Source organism: Oncorhynchus keta, chromosome 21 (genome assembly GCF_023373465.1).
Source record: "Oncorhynchus keta strain PuntledgeMale-10-30-2019 chromosome 21, Oket_V2, whole genome shotgun sequence".
NCBI classification, from domain to species: domain Eukaryota; kingdom Metazoa; phylum Chordata; class Actinopteri; order Salmoniformes; family Salmonidae; genus Oncorhynchus; species Oncorhynchus keta.
The window spans coordinates 38,094,030-38,111,481 of record NC_068441.1 but is presented as its reverse complement, the minus strand read 5'-3'; the positions used below and the strand labels follow the sequence as shown (position 1 = coordinate 38,111,481).

General features: G+C 41.7%; 2 protein-coding genes across 5 annotated transcripts; one reads left to right on the top strand and one right to left on the bottom strand.

The window, feature by feature from the left end:
* Nucleotides 1-3,590: 3,590 nt before the first annotated feature.
* On the bottom strand, nt 3,591-10,851 carry LOC118400533 (protein ABHD14A-like). Of its 2 annotated transcripts, none has more exons than XM_052473831.1 (5): nt 10,738-10,851; nt 9,529-9,811; nt 9,112-9,227; nt 8,314-8,549; nt 3,591-4,897 (listed from the first exon to the last, which is right to left on the bottom strand). In XM_052473831.1, exons 2-5 carry the CDS (start codon nt 9,789-9,791, stop codon nt 4,715-4,717), a joined length of 798 nt encoding a protein of 265 aa, XP_052329791.1. In that variant the 5' UTR covers nt 9,792-9,811; nt 10,738-10,851; the 3' UTR covers nt 3,591-4,714. The 2 variants fall into 2 exon arrangements, with proteins under 2 accessions (XP_052329791.1, XP_035653380.1); XM_035797487.2 differs by lacking the exon at nt 10,738-10,851 and adding an exon at nt 10,183-10,308.
* LOC118400531 (zinc finger protein 729-like) lies at nt 10,513-16,000 on the top strand. 3 transcript variants are annotated; one of them, XM_035797485.2, is made up of 3 exons: nt 10,513-10,636; nt 11,268-11,480; nt 11,597-16,000. In XM_035797485.2, the coding sequence occupies exons 2-3, from the start codon at nt 11,282-11,284 to the stop codon at nt 14,302-14,304; spliced, it is 2,907 nt and encodes a 968-aa protein (XP_035653378.2). In that variant the 5' UTR covers nt 10,513-10,636; nt 11,268-11,281; the 3' UTR covers nt 14,305-16,000. The 3 variants fall into 3 exon arrangements, with proteins under 3 accessions (XP_035653378.2, XP_035653377.2, XP_035653376.2); XM_035797484.2 differs by having other exon boundaries at nt 10,515-10,811; XM_035797483.2 differs by having other exon boundaries at nt 10,515-11,022.
* The last annotated feature ends 1,452 nt before the right edge of the window (nt 16,001-17,452 follow it).

The following is a 17,452-nucleotide window of genomic DNA, read 5'->3' as shown; positions in this document are numbered from 1 at the left end:
GCCCTGGCTGTGTGTTTCGGGTCGTTGTCATGCTGGAAGACTCAGCCACGACCCATCTTCAATGCTCTTACTGAGGGAAGGAGGTTGTTGACCAAGATCTTGCGATACATAGCCCCATCCATCCTCCCCTCAATACGGTGCAGTTGTCCTGTCCCCTTTGCAGAAAAGCATCCCCAAAGAATTATGTTTCCACCTCCATGCGTCACGGTTGGAATGGTATTCTTGGGGTTGTACTCATCCTTCTTCTTCCTCCAAACACAGCAAGTGGAGTTTAGACCAAAAAGCTAAAAAAAATTCTCATCAGACCACATGACCTTCTCCCATTCCTCCTCTGGATCATCCAGCTGGTCATTGGCAAACTTTAGACGGGCCTGGACATGCGCTGGCTTGAGCAGGGGGACCTTATGTGCGCTGCAGGATTTTAATCCATGACAGCGTAGTGTGTTACTTACTAATGGTTTTCTTTGAGACTGTGGTCCCAGCTCTCTTCAGGTCATTGACCAGGTCCTGTCGTGTAGTTCTGGACTGATCCCTCACCTTCCTCATGATCATTAATGCCCCACGAGGTGAGATCTTGCATGGAGCCCCAGACCGAGGGTGATTGACCATCATCTTGAACTTCTTCCATTTCCTAATAATTGCACCAACAGTTGTTGCCTTCTCACCAAGCTGCTTGCCTATTGTCCTGTAGCCCATCCCAGCCTTGTGCAGGTCTACAATTTGACCCCTGATGTCCTTACACAGCTCTCTGGTCTTGGCCATTGTGGAGAGGTTAACAGGTATGTTAACAGGTATGTGAGAGGCGGAATTCTTACTGGTTGGTAGGTGATCAAATACTTATGTCATGCAATAAAAAGCAAATTAATTACTTAAAAATCATACAATGTGATTTTCTGGATTTTTGTTTTAGATTCCATCTCTCACAGTTTAAGTGTACCTATGATAAAAAATTACAGACTTCTACATGCTTTGTAAGTAGGAAAACCTTCAAAATCGGCAGTGTATCAAATACTTGTTCTTCCCACTGTATATAAACTCAGCAAAAAAAAATGTCCTCTCAGTGTCAACTGCATTTATTTTCAGCAAACTTAACATGTGTAAATATTTGTATGAACATAACAAGACTCAACAACAGACATAAACTGAACAAGTTCCACAGACATGTGACTAACAGAAATGGAATAATGTGTCCCTGGTCAAAATCAAAAGTAACAGTATCTGGTGTGGCCACCAGCTGCATTAAGTACTCTGCAGTGCATCTCCTCCTCATGGACTGGACCAGATTTGCCAGTTCTTGCTGGGAGATGTTACCCCACTCTTCCACCAAGGCACCTGCAAGTTCCCGGACATTTCTGGGGGGAATGGCCCTAGCCCTCACCCTCCGATCCAACAGGTCACAAATGTGCTCAATGCGATTGAGATCCGGGCTCTTCGCTGACCATGGCAGAACACTGATATTCCTGTCTTGCAGGAGATCACACACAGAACGAGCAGTATGGCTAGTGGCATTGTCATGAAGGAGGGTCATGTCAGGATGAGCCTGCAGGAAGAGTACCACATGAGGGAGGAGGATGTCTTCCCTATAATGCACAGTGTTGAGATTGCCTGCAATGACATCAAGCTCAGACCCATGATGCTGTGATACACCGCCCCAGACCGTGACGGACACTCCACCTCCAAATTGATCCTGCTCCAGAGTACAGGTCTCGGTGTAACACTCATTCCTTTGACAATAAACGTGAATCCGAACATCACCCCTAGTGAGACAAAACCACGACTCGTCAGTGAAGAGCACTTTTTGCCAGTCCTGTCTGGTCCAGCGACGGTGGGTTTGTGCCCATAGGCGACGTCAATGCCGGTGATGTCTGGTGACGGCCTGCCTTACAACAGGCCTACAAGCCCTCAGGCCAGCCTCTCTCAGCCTATTGCGGACAGTCTGAGCACTGATGGAGGGATTGTGTGTTCCTGGTGTAAATGGGGTTGTTGTTGCCATCCTGTACCTGTCCCGCGGGTGTGATGTTCAGATGTACCAATCCTGTGCAGGTGTTGTTACATGTGGTCTGCCACTGCGAGGACGATCAGCTGTCCATCCTGTCTCCCTGTAGCGCTGTATTGGGCATCTCATAGTACGGACAGTGCAATGTATTGCCCTGGCACCATCTGCAGTCCTCATGCCTCCTTGCAGCATGCCTAAGGCATGTTCACGCAGATGAGCAGGGAACATGGGTATCTTTCTTTTGATGTTTTTCAGTCAGTAGAAAGGCCTCTTTAGTGTCCTACGTTTTCATAACTGTGACCTTAATTGACTACCGTCTGTAAGCTGTTAGTGTCTTAACGACTGTTCCACAGGTACATGTTCATTAATTGTTAATGGGTCATTGAACAAGCATGGGAAAGTGTTTAAACCCTTTACAATGAAGATCTGTGAAGTTATTTGGATATTTACAAATTATCTTTGAAAGACAGGGTCCTGAAAAAGAGACGTTTCTTTTTTTGCTCAGTTTACATAGACATTTGAAATGTCTTTGTTATTTTGGAACTTCTGTGAGTATAATGTTTACTGTTAATTTTGATTGTTTATTTCACTTTTGTGTATTATCTACTTCACTTGCTTTGGCAATATTAACATACGTTTCCCATGCCAATAAAGCCCTTGAATTGAGAGGCGAGATCACGTGGGACCATTCTAGCCAATGAGAAGGCAGGTAATTGTGTCACCCTGAAGAAGGCAGTGATGCCGAAACATTGGTGATTTACCCAATAAATTACTGGAAGTTTATATATGGAGTGTGAAACTCTATTTTTACAGTTTATTGGCCATTGGTCAGCAACTCCACACAAAATATTTTTTCTGGGTGTGCGTGCGCCAGCTTGTTTTTTTATTCTGGTATCGTGTGACCAACAGGTCATAAATATAAAATACTTTTTCTCCAAGTTGCCGGTTTGCCACGTGTGTATTTATATCATCCATTCGTAGCAACCTAAACATCACAAAATGTCTTTTCAATCAAATAAGCCTCACATAACAAATAAGATGACCAAATTCCACACTCGCATTGACCACCATGCAAAAACGACTTGCTTGGTGGGCGAAAAAACAAGCAAAAACACCACTTACTTAAAGAGACAGATTTTGAGCCGAGTTACGCCTCTCACTTCTCCTCTTCCTCTCTTTTTGGAACATTCGGCACAAAGGATGTGCAATCGATCTCCAAATCATACATTTTTCTCCGACCAGTACAGTCTTTGTATATTTGATTCACTGAGTACTTGTTGTAAATAGACAAAAGCTAAATACAGAACATATTCTATGCAGTCTTTATTAAAGGAACTTAAGCGCAATAACAGCACAACTCAAAATACCTTTCATGATTGTTTAAGCCTTTTAACTTGAGGCTTTAACTTGTTGTCCGATGAAACAAAATCATCTAATATGTACAAACTCATAACTTAAAATAGTGGTCATCCTCAAAACATAGAAATGTAACAGTGTACTTTTCTGGTTGCAACAGCTTTCTCATTTAGTAAATACCTTAATCATCGTTGGACCCCCCCCCCCACACACACACACACACACCCCCACCACACACACACACACACACACACACACACACACACACACACACACACACACACACACACACACACACACACACTTCAGCAAGAAATTCAGAATGAACGTGAACATGCTTTAACAGGGAGCTGAAGTCTATAAATAAATATCTTCATGTTATTGTTAGTCTTTATCCAAGTTTCTGTACCATGAGATACAGTTGTGAATTGGCAACCATCGATTCTGTCTCCTCAACAAAAAAAACGCACAAGAGATTGTATTTTAAACTGATCTCACAATTTTCACAGGTAATTTCTCTAAACAGGGTCGTTCATATTCACTATGAACCAAACAGAAGCAAAAAGGGATGAAACAGGAAGGGACTACCTGAACTTTGTTTTCCGTTACAAAACACTTTGCTACAGTGTGCACGAATGAATACGACCCTGGTACTATCGCCTTAGATCTCCTTTAACCTCTTCATCCTCATCTCAATTAACTGATGTTGATCTTCATCATGGAACCAATAATGAAGCCTGTAGAAAAAAACAAGTCTTTGCTTCTAGTCTTTGAATTTGCATATATTCTGTTCTACATGCTCAACTCAAAGAGTAAACTTCTTTTAGAGTTGCTCTCGATTTGATGGGATGTCAACAAAAGCATCGCAATGTAAGCCACTCTACCAGGGTGGCTAGGGGCCTGGAGTAAGCCACTCTACCAGGGTGGCTAGGGGCCTGGAGTAAGCCACTCTACCAGGGTGGCTAGGGTCCTGGAGTAAGCCACTCTACCAGGGTGGCTAGGGTCCTGGAGTTAGCCACTCTACCAGGGTGGCTAGGGGCCTGGAGTTAGCCACTCTACCAGGGTGGCTAGGGGCCTGGAGTAAGCCACTCTACCAGGGTGGCTAGGGGCCTGGAGTTAGCCACTCTACCAGGGTGGCTAGGGTCCTGGAGTAAGCCACTCTACCAGGGTGGCTAGGGGCCTGGAATAAGCCACTCTACCAGGATAACTGGGGTAATTTGTAATATCAAAAGCAGCCTTTGCCCTATTATCCCAGAGGACTACTTTCCCTTTTTCTTATTTGTGTATAATATCTCCACTTCCACGCAAACACAACCCTGTTTATCTCTTTTTTTCCTTCCCTCTATCTTCCTCCTCCCCCTCTCACTCCAGTTTGCTGAGAAAGTCCAACAGTGCTTGGTGGAACTCCCAAGGTTTGTCCATGTAGCAGGCATGGCGCGCCCCCTCCATCTTCAGGACTGAGTGGTGTGGGAGCTGCATGAGATTCTTGTGGGACTGGGCCCCCAGGTTGGTGTCCAGTGCTCCAAACACAATCAGAGTAGGAGTCTAAACAGGGACATAGGAGCAAGCAAGGATCAGGAAACAATACATCTACTCAGAGCTGCAAAATTCTGGCCAGTTTCCCAACATTTTCTAGAGCTCCAGGTTGGATGATTCCTGGAATCAGGATGGAATAAGAAAGAATATCGGAAACCCTCCAATCAGGAACGTTACCAGAATTTTGCAACCCTACATTAGTGTTTTACTATAGATTTGTGGACAGTATTACTACTCAGATTAGAGTCAAAATACATTTCAACGGCTGTTCTCAACGTCTAAAAACAGATTCTGTCATTTGTGCAAATGCATTACAGATACAGGTCACAAAAAATACCACGGTGTCTGGTTAGACTGTAAACTCTCCTTCCAGATTCACATTAAGCATCTCCAATCCAAAGTAAAATCTAGAATTGGCTTCCAATTTCGCAACAAAGCATCCTTCACTCATGCTGCCAAACATATCCTCGTAAAACTGACCATCCTACCGATCCTCAACGATGTCATTTACAAAATAGCCTCCAACACCCTACTCAACAAATTGGATGCAGTCTATCACAGTGCCATCCGTTTTGTCACCAAAGTCCCATTTACTACCCACCACTGCGACCTGTACACTCTCGTTGGCTGGCCCTCGCTTCATACTCGTCGCCAAACCCACTGGTCATCCACCCTCCAGGTCATCTACAAGTCTCTGCTAGGTAAAGCCCCGCCTTATCTCAGCTCACTGGTCACCAAAGCAGCACCCACCCGCAGCACGCGCTCCAGCAGGTATATCTCACTGGTCACCCCCAAAGCCAATTGTTCCTTTGGCCACCTTTCCTTCCAGTTCTCTGCTGCCAATGACTGGAACGAAATGCAAAAATCACTGAAGCTGAAGACTCATATCTCCCTCACTAGCTTAAAGCACCAGCTGTCAGAGCAGCTCACAGATGTACACTGCACCTGTACATAGCCCATCTGTAAATAGCCTATCCAACTACCTCATTCCCGTACTGAATATATTTATTTATCTTGCTCCTTTGCACCACAGTATCTCTACTTGCACATTCATCTTCTACACATCTACCATTCCAGTGTTTAATTGCTATATTGTAGTTACTTTGCCACCATGGCCTATTTATTGCCTTACCTCCCTTATCCTACCTCATTTGCACATACAGAATATAGACTTTTTCTACTATATTATTGACTGTATGTTTGTTTATTCCATGTGTTGTATGTGTCGAACTGCTTTGCTTTATCTTGGCCAGGTTGCAGTTTCAAATGAGAACTTGTTCTCAACTAGCCTAACTGGTTAAATAAAGGTTAAATAAAATAAATACATAAAATACCCATAGCTCCATTCTGCTCCCTGGTGGTTATTTTGCATGGCTGCACAACATTCAACAGTCAGTGACATTTTCTATGTAAACAAAACCTGTAAATATCCGTATCAGAAAAATGACACTGATTTATTACTGATAGAGGCTCTGAGTAATTGAATTTAATTGTGAATAGAGTTAAAACACACCAACTATGATTGTGTGTGAGCCCAGTCAGGGATAACCTTAAACCAATCACGGACTTCCACTGATCTAAGACGACAAGACCCGCTGTTATTGGTGTGTTTCTCTGTGCCAAGAGAACCATCTAGCTGTGCCCAAGACCATTATGTCAGATACTAACTGCTTAAGAGTGACTATATACAGTAACCCTTACAAAGTAAACAAAAATGTATAGTGCCTTCAGAACGTATTCAGACCCATTGACCTGTTCCACATTTTTTTTGTTACAGCCGAATTTAAAATGGATTAAATATAGATTTGTTTGGTCACTCGTTACCCCATAATGTCAAAGTGGAATTATGTTTTTCTTTTTACAAATTAATAAACAATAAAAAGCTGAAATGCCTTGAGTAAATTAGTATTCAACCCCTTTGTTATGGCAAGTTTAAATACATTCAGGGGTAAAATGGGCTTAACAAGTCACATAATAAGTTGTATGAACTCACTCTGTGTGCAATAATATATTTTAACATGATTTTTGAATGACTACCTCAACTCTGTACCCCACATACAATTATTTGTAAGGTCCCTCAGTGAATTTAAAACCCAGATTCAACCGCGAGGGAGGTTTTCCAATGCCTTACAAAGAAGGGCAAAAAAAAAGGAATATCCCTTTGAACATTGGTGAAGTTATTGATTACACTTTGAATGGTATATCAATACACCCATCACACTAAGGATACAGTCATCCTTCCTAACTCAGTTGCCAGAGATGAAGGAATCGCTCAGAAATTTCACCATGAAGCCAATGGTGACTTAAAAACAGTTAAGAGTTTAATGGCTTTGGTAGGAGAAAAACTGAGGATAGATCAACAACATTGTAGTTACTCCACAATACTAACCTAGTTGACAGAGGGAAAAGAAGAAAGCCTTTACAGAATATAAAATATTCCAAAACAACGAGGCAATAAAGTAATATGAGCAAAAATGTTGCATAAATAATACACTTATTGTCCTGACTACAAAGTGTTAATTTTGGGGCAAATCCAATACAACACATTACTGAGTTCCACTCTCCATATTTTCAAGCATAGTGATGGCTGCATCATGTTATAAGTATGCATGTAATCGTTAAGGACTGGGGAGTTTTTAGGATAAAAAATACATGGGAATGGAGCTAAGCACAAGCAAAATCCTAGAGGAAAACCTGGTTCAGTCTGCTTTCCACCTGACACTGGGAGATTAATTCACCTTTCAGCAGAACTATAACCTAAAACACAAGGCAAAATCTACACTGGAGTTGCTTACCAGGAAGACAGTGGCAGTGACAGTTTTGACTTAAATATACTTGTAAATCCACGACAAGACCTGAAAATGGATGGCTAGCAATTGATCAACAACCAATTTGACAGAGCTTGAATAATTATTTTTAAATAAATGGGAAAATATTGCACAATCCAGGTGTGAAAAGCTATTAAAACTTATCCTGAAAAACTCACAGCTGTAATTGCTGCCAATGGTGCTTCAACAAAGTATTGACTCAGGGGTGTGAATACTTACGTAAATTACATATTTATGTATTTAATTTTAAATTAGTAAACATTTCTAAAATATGTTTTCACTTTGGTTTATTGTGTGTAGATGGGTGAGAATTTTTTTTTAATGCATTTTGAATTCAGGCCATAACAACAAAATGTGGAATAAGTCAAGGGGTATGAATACTTTCTAAAGGCACTGTATGCCTTCAAGTAATCATTGCCATCTTTACGGTGACATTTTCGCACTGCTTCCACTGCTACTACTAGAAGCGTCCCACTGGAAGCTGGTTCACACCCCAAAAAAGTATCTAGTTCCACGCAAAAATTCATCCAGTTCTTTGCTTTTATTAGGTTTATGTATCAGACTGAACTCCCAACCACCCAGAATTACAGCTCTCACCTGGATGCTCTGGTACTGCTGAGGGGTGTAGCTGCGGGTTCCTACTGGGGCTATGGGGATGAAGCCGTGCAGCTGGGCACTGTGTTTCATAAGGAAGGGGATGGAGTAGTGGCCGCTCATAGAGGGGCTGAGCAGCACCGCTGTCCTCACGCCCAAAGCCTCCATAAACCTCCCCAGAAGGTCCACCCGATGCTGGTCTGTCTTCACAGCATCCGAGTCTGGAGAGTTCCCAAATCCTGGAGGGAGAAACGAGAGCGAGAGAGAAGATAAATAACTGATAAAGCATTATAAAATACCTTCTCCATCCCATTTTGGCATTTTGTGTGGGTGTAAAAAAACATTTGTAGAATTCAATGAGAACCAAGGAACCTAACTTGATATGTATTTAAGTGCAGTAATTATAGTGTTCCCTTCCAACTCCTTCACACTGCCATTTCTAACAGTTGGGTCAGTGATGCTGTGCTACACTTTGAACAACACCGTGCAGCACATTAAACCACAGTTAAAGCTGAAATCTGCAGTAACATTTGTTATTGTTTCGTTGTTGAAACAGAGGAAAAGAGCATCCAGCATCGTGGTTTAAAAAAATCATTACATACTGTTCTATCGTACGTGCAATGATATCTGAGGGGAAAAAGCAGTGTTGGTTGTTTGAAGTAACTTCTTTGTTGTTGTAAAATCCCAAACAGATGTGGCAGTTTCACCATTAAGGATTCCAGCTTTAAGTGGGCTTTAACTGCATTTCAGCCAGTTAAACAACATAACATTCTCAGGCTTGAATGTTATTGTAGCTCGAACCTGGTAGGTCCACAGCCAAGGCCTGGTATCCGTTTGTGGCCAGCAAGGCCAGGGTGCCCAGTTCCTCCCAGGTTTTGGAAGAGAAAGCTTGGCCATGGAGAAGGACCACTTGCAGCCTGTATAGGAAAGACAACCAGGTGTTTAAGTCACTATTTATTTCAGTCCTCCCGCACTACTGTAATGGCAATCCAGTGACTAACAGTTGCACAGGGTAATCATAATTATTGAGTAACTACAGTGCTTATGTATCAACACATCTTTAGTTAAATCTGTTTACATGGGCTTGGGTTCTCTGCAATTCTTACTTTATGCAGTTTCAGATAAGAGGTTGCTGGGCTAGGCTAATTTGTATGAGGAGGGGGTTCGGTGTGTGGATGTCTGACCATTTTTACTGCTGCTGGAGGTGACTACCCTCACCTGGGCAGTATCTGCCTACCAGATCCATCGACCGGCAAAGCTTCCCTGAAGAAGAGTGGAGGGTCCCCGGGTAGCTGCCCTGTGCGGACGGACACGTTGATGGCAGGAGGCGGAGGAGGAGAGACAGCCACCAGGCCCATCCTCTGGACATCCAGCGAAGGCTCCATGCTGCCCTGACGAATGGACGGCAGTAGCAGGTACAACAGAACAGTGGCCAGCAACACCAGGCCCAGCACAACAAGACGGTTACGTAGAAAATTCATTTCAGCCAAAGTTGGTTGATCTGGAGAGAATAACAGAGATTCGGGATTTAGTAAGAAGCCAGCAAAATGTCCATAAAGAGGTGAGTATTTGCCTGTGGAGTACTCCATAATTAATGCTTCTATGACACTTGTATATTTTGATGATTATGTTTAAAGCACTGAATATTATTATGATAAAGTTAGTGGCTAGTAGTGCTGAACTGAATGGCAGCGAAGGTAGGACACGAAATAGTTCCAGTTTCAATACACCCATCCATGTGAAATTAAGCTAACGTTGTTAGCTACCTAGGTACCTAACTAGCTAACATGCATGATATAAGCCTTCTTCACGACAGTCATTCGTCCCGTGACACAAATTTCATAGCTAACAGAAAATTATTTGAAAATATACCTCATAAATAGCGGGGTGCCCGCAGTTGTTATTAGTCTAAGACAGTAGCGAATGGATGCGTAGTGAAATCCTTTGCTATTTGCAGTGGCAGATATAAAGTGTGTTTCACATAAATAATTCCGGAAAACAACTATTACTTTACGTTGTTTTCGTTCCAAGACAAATCCAGGTACTTGTAAAACATATACAATTAATATAGCTCAGTATCAATTATGGAATAATTAACTACTGAACTATGACATCTACAAGATATTATAATGAAACGTTTTTCATTTAGATCAAATAACTTGTTGTTTCTAATCGAACACATTTGTGGGCTGCACAACAATATGGCGGGGTAAAAGCCAGGTTATGGCTAGACGGGATGCAGCTTTTGTCAAATTAACATCATATTTGACTTTTTGCAGCAGGTTATGATAATTTAAGAAGCAGGTTAAGAGAATGGACGTAGCAGGTTAGGATACTTGTGTTAACGCTATGACAAGAGTTATGGTTAGTGTTAGTAAAATGCTAAATAAATCAACTTTTGGTGTTAATTTGACCAAAGCTGGATACCTTCTAGTCTTGACCGGGTAACCACGGCAGAAAAACAACGGAGTGACTCGATGTTGTATTAAGGATTGTATCTGGTACATTTGTGATTTTTTTAGGCATAGCTATCGTGCTTTCTGTCTCTCTGCGGAAGTTTGTTATTTAGATGATTAGATGGTTCCTCATCCTGAAAGTAGTCTATGGTAGAAAACCGAATCCATGGTTCTGTTTTTTTTCTCGCCAACATCCGCTAACTTTACCCACAGCTAGCTAGCTAACAGTCAATGGATGTGATATCAACCGTGCAATGTAATTTATTTTGTATCTCAATAATATGAAAGTAACTTCAAACCAAATAATTTAGTTAGTTTGGCCATGATAGCGTTCAACTTTGAGATCCTCTGATAATTTGCATTCTGCTTTGCTTCTCAATTGAAAAGTGCACATCTCGTGTGCCTATCAACAATGAGAATGGATTCTTTATCTAACATTTAGAAAGATGTTTGTAGATTTATTTGTGTGTGTTTGTGTGCTTCTTTGGTGATACGTCTCAGAATAAGACGATAACATGGAGTCTATTGATTTGGAGAGGGAGGACCCTTCTAGCTCATTAGCTGGATATGCCAATGGAGAGATAATGACCCTGGAGATCTCAGAGGTCTCTCCAGACCTGCTTGTTCTCGAGGTAAAAGACAACCTACCTAAAAGTAACCATGGCAGCCTAGACATGGAGATGGATGCTGACTTTCATAATGATGATGGGCATGGTAAGAAAATAACAAGGGTATTGGTTTGTGGGTTAGGCTAACTTGTTATTAACTGGGTTAACTGTGAGGTCAAAATAATCTAAATCTTGTACTTGTTGCCTCTGTCTTTTTTAAAGGTTTTGCGAATGTGGAACTCCAGTTCTTTCCATGTGATGCCTGCGAAGCCTCCTTCACTAGTGAACCAGAGCTGGAGCAGCACTTCATAAGCTCTCATTCAATATGTGATGTAGCAAGTGAGAGAGGAAGACCAAAAGCCAAGTCAATGGAAACAGAAGGTGTCTCACCCCTGCACACCTGCATGACTTGTGGGAAGGTGTTCAAATACCTAACTTCATTTCGAAAACATGAGGACACTCACATTGTACCAAGACTGAGAGGAAATGGAAAGTCAATCATAGCAGTAGGCTTAAATGTCAATCAGAAAGTGAAAGGCCTTCACACCTGCAGGCACTGTGGTAAGGGGTTCAAATACCTAACTTCTTTCATAAAGCATGAGAAGACTCACAGGATAACCAAAAAAAGCAGAAAAAAACAGAGGAACCCTTCAAGTTCTGAGATTATTGTACGTCTTGAAGGCAATAGGAAAGATGACACAGAAACTTGTGTAAGGGCCACCAAGAAAAAAAGGAAGAACATCAATGATACTGAGGATCAGGATGCATGTATTCTAATATCTTCTGATGATGAACTAGCCAACACTGCAGAGCAGCAAACACCTGACTCTAACCGTTCTCCTCCTTTTCCTTCTGACTCTAACCGTTCTCCTCCTTTTCCTTCTGACTCTAACCGTTCTCCTCCTTTTCCTTCTGACTCTAACCGTTCTCCTCCTTTTCCTTCTGACTCTAACCGTTCTCCTCCTTTTCCTTCTGACTCTAACCGTTCTCCTCCTTTTCCTTCTGACTCTAACCGTTCTCCTCCTTTTCCTTCTGACTCTAACCGTTCTCCTCCTTTTCCTTCTGACTCTAACCGTTCTCCTCCTTTTCCTTCTGACTCTAACCGTTCTCCTCCTTTTCCTTCTGACTCTAACCGTTCTTTTCCTTCTGACTCTAACCGTTCTCCTTTTCCGGCTGACTCTAACCGTTCTCCTCCGTTTCCTTGTCTGGACTGTGGGAAGGTTTTTAAGTTTTTCAAATCTTACCAAAAACACCAGAAAAGACATGCTTGGGCACAGGGCAAAAGTGAAATAGTGCCTCCTAAACAGGAGCACGGACCGGAAGTGAAACAACAGATTAGATGTCCAGTTTGTGGTAGAGCATTCAACAAGCTTAAAGCTTGTACCAAACACGAGAAAATGTATCATCGGGAAAATAACTTGCGTAAAAACACATTTTCTTTAACGTGCTGTGAATGTGACCGTCATTTTGAAAAGGCAGATCTTTTCCAAAAGCATAAGTGCTTCCACCTGCGTAAGCATGTAAAGGCTTTCATAGAGGCAAGTAGGGTGAGCCAACAGGGGGATATTTTCTATTGTCAACTCTGTGTCCTAAAACTCGCCAGTGGACTGGAGTTTGAGAATCATGCCAGGGATATGCACCCAGACCAATACCGCAAAACCCTAAAAGCAGTAGGCAATGTCAGGACATGTATCATTAAAGACACCTTGAAAGGCTTGCCGACACAAAGGGATCTGGAGGCAACTGAAATAGACTTAAACACTGTAGGAGAGACAGAGGAAGATGTATCGAGACAATTTATTTGCAAAGATTGTGGGGACTGTTTCATATATCACGTTTCATTTAATTTTTGTGGGAAATGTTTAAAGGATCGCAAAGACTCTAGGAGAATTCGGGAGAGAAACGTAAAAGCCTCCAAGCTGCACCATTGTGAAAAATGTGGACTTGACTTTGGCCGAAAAGATCACCTAAAGCGCCACAGCTGTTCTCATTCTGGCAGTTCCTTTATCTGTTTTGATTGTGGCGTTGGATTCAGGGATCCAGGAGAGTTGCGGACGCATGAAAAGACTCATCAGGTGAGAAACCACATCTTCCAACTGCGTGAGAAGCGATGTGAACATCAAAAGGAACTGATGTTGCATCATGAAGTTGATCATCCAGGACCAGACGGTTATACATGCCACCAGTGTGGCAAGAAATGTAGTACTGGGGAAAAGCTGGGGAAACACAGAATGATCCATTCGGCCAAAACTCCCCATGCTTGTTCATATTGCGGTACAAAGTTCAAGAGGCGAGAGCATTTGAGACGGCATGAGAACCTGCACACCAATGAGAAACCTCACCTTAGTCATTGTTATGGAGATACATTTGGGCGGCAGGAGGACTTAAAGACCCACCTCGGTAAAATGCACACAATGTTGAGAAGTTATCTTTGTAAGACTTGTGGGACAACGTTCAAGGACCGTAACTCTCTCCGGAGACATAGATATCACACTCACACAAAGGCAGGTAAGGTGTTCCAATGTGAGGAGTGTGGCCTAAGCTTCAGCCGGGCGGATCATCTGAAGCACCACAAGTACACACATTCTACTGAAAGGCTCTTCTCATGCTCATTGTGTTACAAAGTATTCCACATTGCAGAAAACCTCAAGAAGCATGAGCGAAATCATAGAAACAAGTGGTTGGAGTACCTCAACACCCACCGCCACAATAACACACCCAAGCAGGAGAGCCATGTTTCTGAGCGCTCCAAGTGGAAACTGGGCTGGTCTGAAGCATCTGCCCTACTAAAGCTCATTCAGAGCCACTCCCAGCAGCAACATCATACCTGCTATGTTTGTAAAAATACTTTCAGAGGGCTTTATTATCTGAAAAGACACCGTCTACTAAACTGTCTTGGACAAAGGAGTAAAATTATGAATTCATTCTGATATGGAACTGTTCAATAACTCACTTTGGTGTTGATAATATGAGAGATTTAGAAGATTAATTTAATTTTGTAGAACTTGTTGTGTATTTGTATATAGTGAGCTGTGGTTTGGTATCTTGTATTGTCTGGTTATTTAAATGTTATTGTAGACCCTCATAGCCATCATACCAGAGCCAGTGTTGCCAATATTAGACTGCGGTGCTATAGTAGGATTACATTAGGCACAGACGTCAGTTCAACATCTATTTTACATTTTTGTAAACTAATGTGAATTCAAAATGAAATCAGCAAAACATTTCACCATGACATTGGATTTAGGTACCAAGTTGGGTGAAAAAAAAATCCTGTACGTTGATGACTTTTTGCAAATACGATCATTTTCCCACGTAGATTCAAAGTTATCACATTGTTTCCACGTCATTTCAACAAAAACATCTATGTTTAAACCAGTTTTTGCCCTGTGGGATTGCTGGGGAAAGAATTGTTTTCTTAAAACTGGTGCAGAAGAATGGAATGGTGTACCAAACCTTATAAAATCCATCCCCACACTAGGGAGTTTTAAGAAACCTTAAGAGGAAATAAATGGTTTATGGTAAAATGCTTTAAAACTACACAAGCTAAAAGAAAGTATAATTGTATCAATGAACATTACTTGGTCACCTATTTTATTCATTTTACTGTTTCCTCCCTATTGATGAGATGTATTTGAGATGTTATAATTAAGCAATAAAGCCTGACGAGGTGTTATATATTGCCAAACTACCACAGCTAAAGGCTGTTCTTAGGTGCAACGTGGCGTGCCTTGATACAGGCCTTAGCCCATATAAAGCAAACTCCTGATGTGCCTTAATTATATTATAAACTGGTTACCAATGTAATTAGAACAGTAAACAAGTAATTATGCATCATACCTGTGGTATATTTAAGCAATAAGGCCCCCGGGGGGGTGTGGTATATGACTAACATACCACGGCCAAGGGCTGTTCTTAAGCATGACGCAACGCGGAGTTCCTGGATACAGTCCGTAGCTGTTGTATATTGGCAATATGCCACAAACCCCTGAGGTTACAAACGTAATTACAGTAGTAAGGAAGTAATTATGGGTCATATCCGTGGTATATTTAAGCAATAAGGCACCTCAGGGGTTTGTGGCATATGGCCAAAATACCAGAGCTAAGGGTTGTATCCAGGCATGCCACGTTGTGCCTAAGAAAAGCCCTTAGTTGTAGTATATTGGCCATATACCACCCCCCTCTGGCCTTATTGCTTAAATATACCACGGCTTTCAACCAGTCAACATCCAGAACACAAACTACCCGGTTTATAATCTTGTGTATATTTTGTTTTTGTGTATTTTCAAGGGGACCACAATGGAAATACGTTTTAAATTGTGTGGTTGTATTGTGTTTAAAATGGTCCAATTCTATCATGCATTTTAACAATGACAATTATAAAATCAAACAATTCATTTTGTTATCTTGTTTCCTGTATCGAATGCCCACTGAAGAATGTCTATAGGACCAGGCATACATATCAAAATATCCTTCAACATTTTGTTATTGAAGCAGTTAGGAAGCTTGCATGCATACTTTATAGTATATTCTTAATCTTACCTCTTTTGTAACAATTTGGAAATGAACAATGAAACAGATGTTGATGATCAATAAAACAAAGAGATGGCGTAATAAAAAAAACAATCATTTTTGTTTCAAAGTATCCTCATGGAGTGATCACAGAGCATCATTGTGGTCCAGACTTGAATAATGACAGATTAGAGGATGGTATTGTGTTCATCTCTCACCATCCACACCTGGCGTTTCACAATACCTTGGTTTTCTTCTCTTACATCTAACTCGTATTTATTTAAGACGGCTTCTCTTTCTAAACAATTAATACCATACAGTATACTCTCACATATACAAAAAATCCTGTATAAGAAGGTAACGTTCACTGAAAAAGGTCAGAAGTATGGATTAACTGCTCAGCATCTGACCGTAAGGAGCTACGGAAGGGAGTGCTTACGGCCCAGTACATCACTGGGGCCAAGCTTCCTGCCATCCAGGACCCATATAATAGGCTGTGTCAGAGGAAAGCCCATTAAATTGTCAGAGACTCCAGTAACCCAAGTCATAGACTGTTTTCTCTGCTACCGCACAGCAAGCTGTACCGGAGTGCCAAGTCTAAGACCAAAAGGCTCCTCAGCAGCTTCTGTGCCCAAGCCATAAGACTGCTGAACAATTCATCAAATGGCCACCGGACTATTTACATTGATCCCCCCCTCCATTTGTTTTGTACACTGCTGCTACTCACAGATTATTATCTATGCATAGTCACTTCACCCCTACCTACAGTTGAAGTCAGAAGTTTACATGCACCTTAGCCAAATACATTTAAACTCAGTTTTTCACAATTCTTGACATATAATCCTTGTAAAACATTCCCTGCCTTAGGTCAGTTAGGATCACTACTTTATTTTAAGAATGTGAAATGTCAATAATAGTAGAGAGAATGATTTATTTCAGCTTTTATTTCTTTCATCACATTCCCAGTGGGTCAGAAGTTTACGTACACTCACTTAGTATTTGGTAGCATTGCCTTTAAATTGTTCAACTTGGGTCAAACATTTTAGGTAGCCTTCAATAAGCTTCCCACAATAAGTAGGGTGAATTTGGCCCATTCCTCCTGACAGAGCTGGTGTAACTGAGTCAGGTTTGCAGGGGTCCTTGCTCATACACGCTTTTTCAGTTCTGCCCACAAATTTTCTATGGGATTGAGGTCAGGACTTTGTGATGGCCACTTCAATACCTTGCCTTTCTTGTCCTTAAGTCATTTTGCAACAACTTTGGGTCATTGTCCATTTGGAAGACCCATTTGCAACCAAGCTTTAACTTCATGACTGATGTCTTGAGATGTTGCTTCAAAATATCCACATAATTTTCATGCCTCATGATGCCATCTATATTGTGAAGTGCACCAGTCCCTCCTGCAGCAAAGCACCCCCACAACATGGTGCTTCATGGTTGGGATGATGTTCTTCGGCTTGCAAGGCTCCCCCTTTTTCCTCCAAACATAACGTTGGTCATTATGGCCAAACAGTTCTATTTTTTTTTCATCAGACCAGAGGACATTTCTCCAAAAAGTATGATCTT

Excerpts from the sequence above, each read along its gene's own strand:
- LOC118400531 (XM_035797485.2), top strand. The coding sequence starts at position 11,282 with ATGGAGTCTATTGATTTGGAGAGGGAGGACCCTTCTAGCTCATTAGCT. Across the intron at positions 11,481-11,596 it reads TCATAATGATGATGGGCATG|GTTTTGCGAATGTGGAACTC; the intron begins GTAAGAAAATAA and ends TCTTTTTTAAAG.
- LOC118400533 (XM_052473831.1), bottom strand. The coding sequence starts at position 9,791 with ATGAATTTTCTACGTAACCGTCTTGTTGTGCTGGGCCTGGTGTTGCTG. Across the intron at positions 9,228-9,528 it reads GGTAGGCAGATACTGCCCAG|GCTGCAAGTGGTCCTTCTCC; the intron begins GTGAGGGTAGTC and ends TTTCCTATACAG. Across the intron at positions 8,550-9,111 it reads CTTGGCTGTGGACCTACCAG|GATTTGGGAACTCTCCAGAC; the intron begins GTTCGAGCTACA and ends TTCTCCCTCCAG.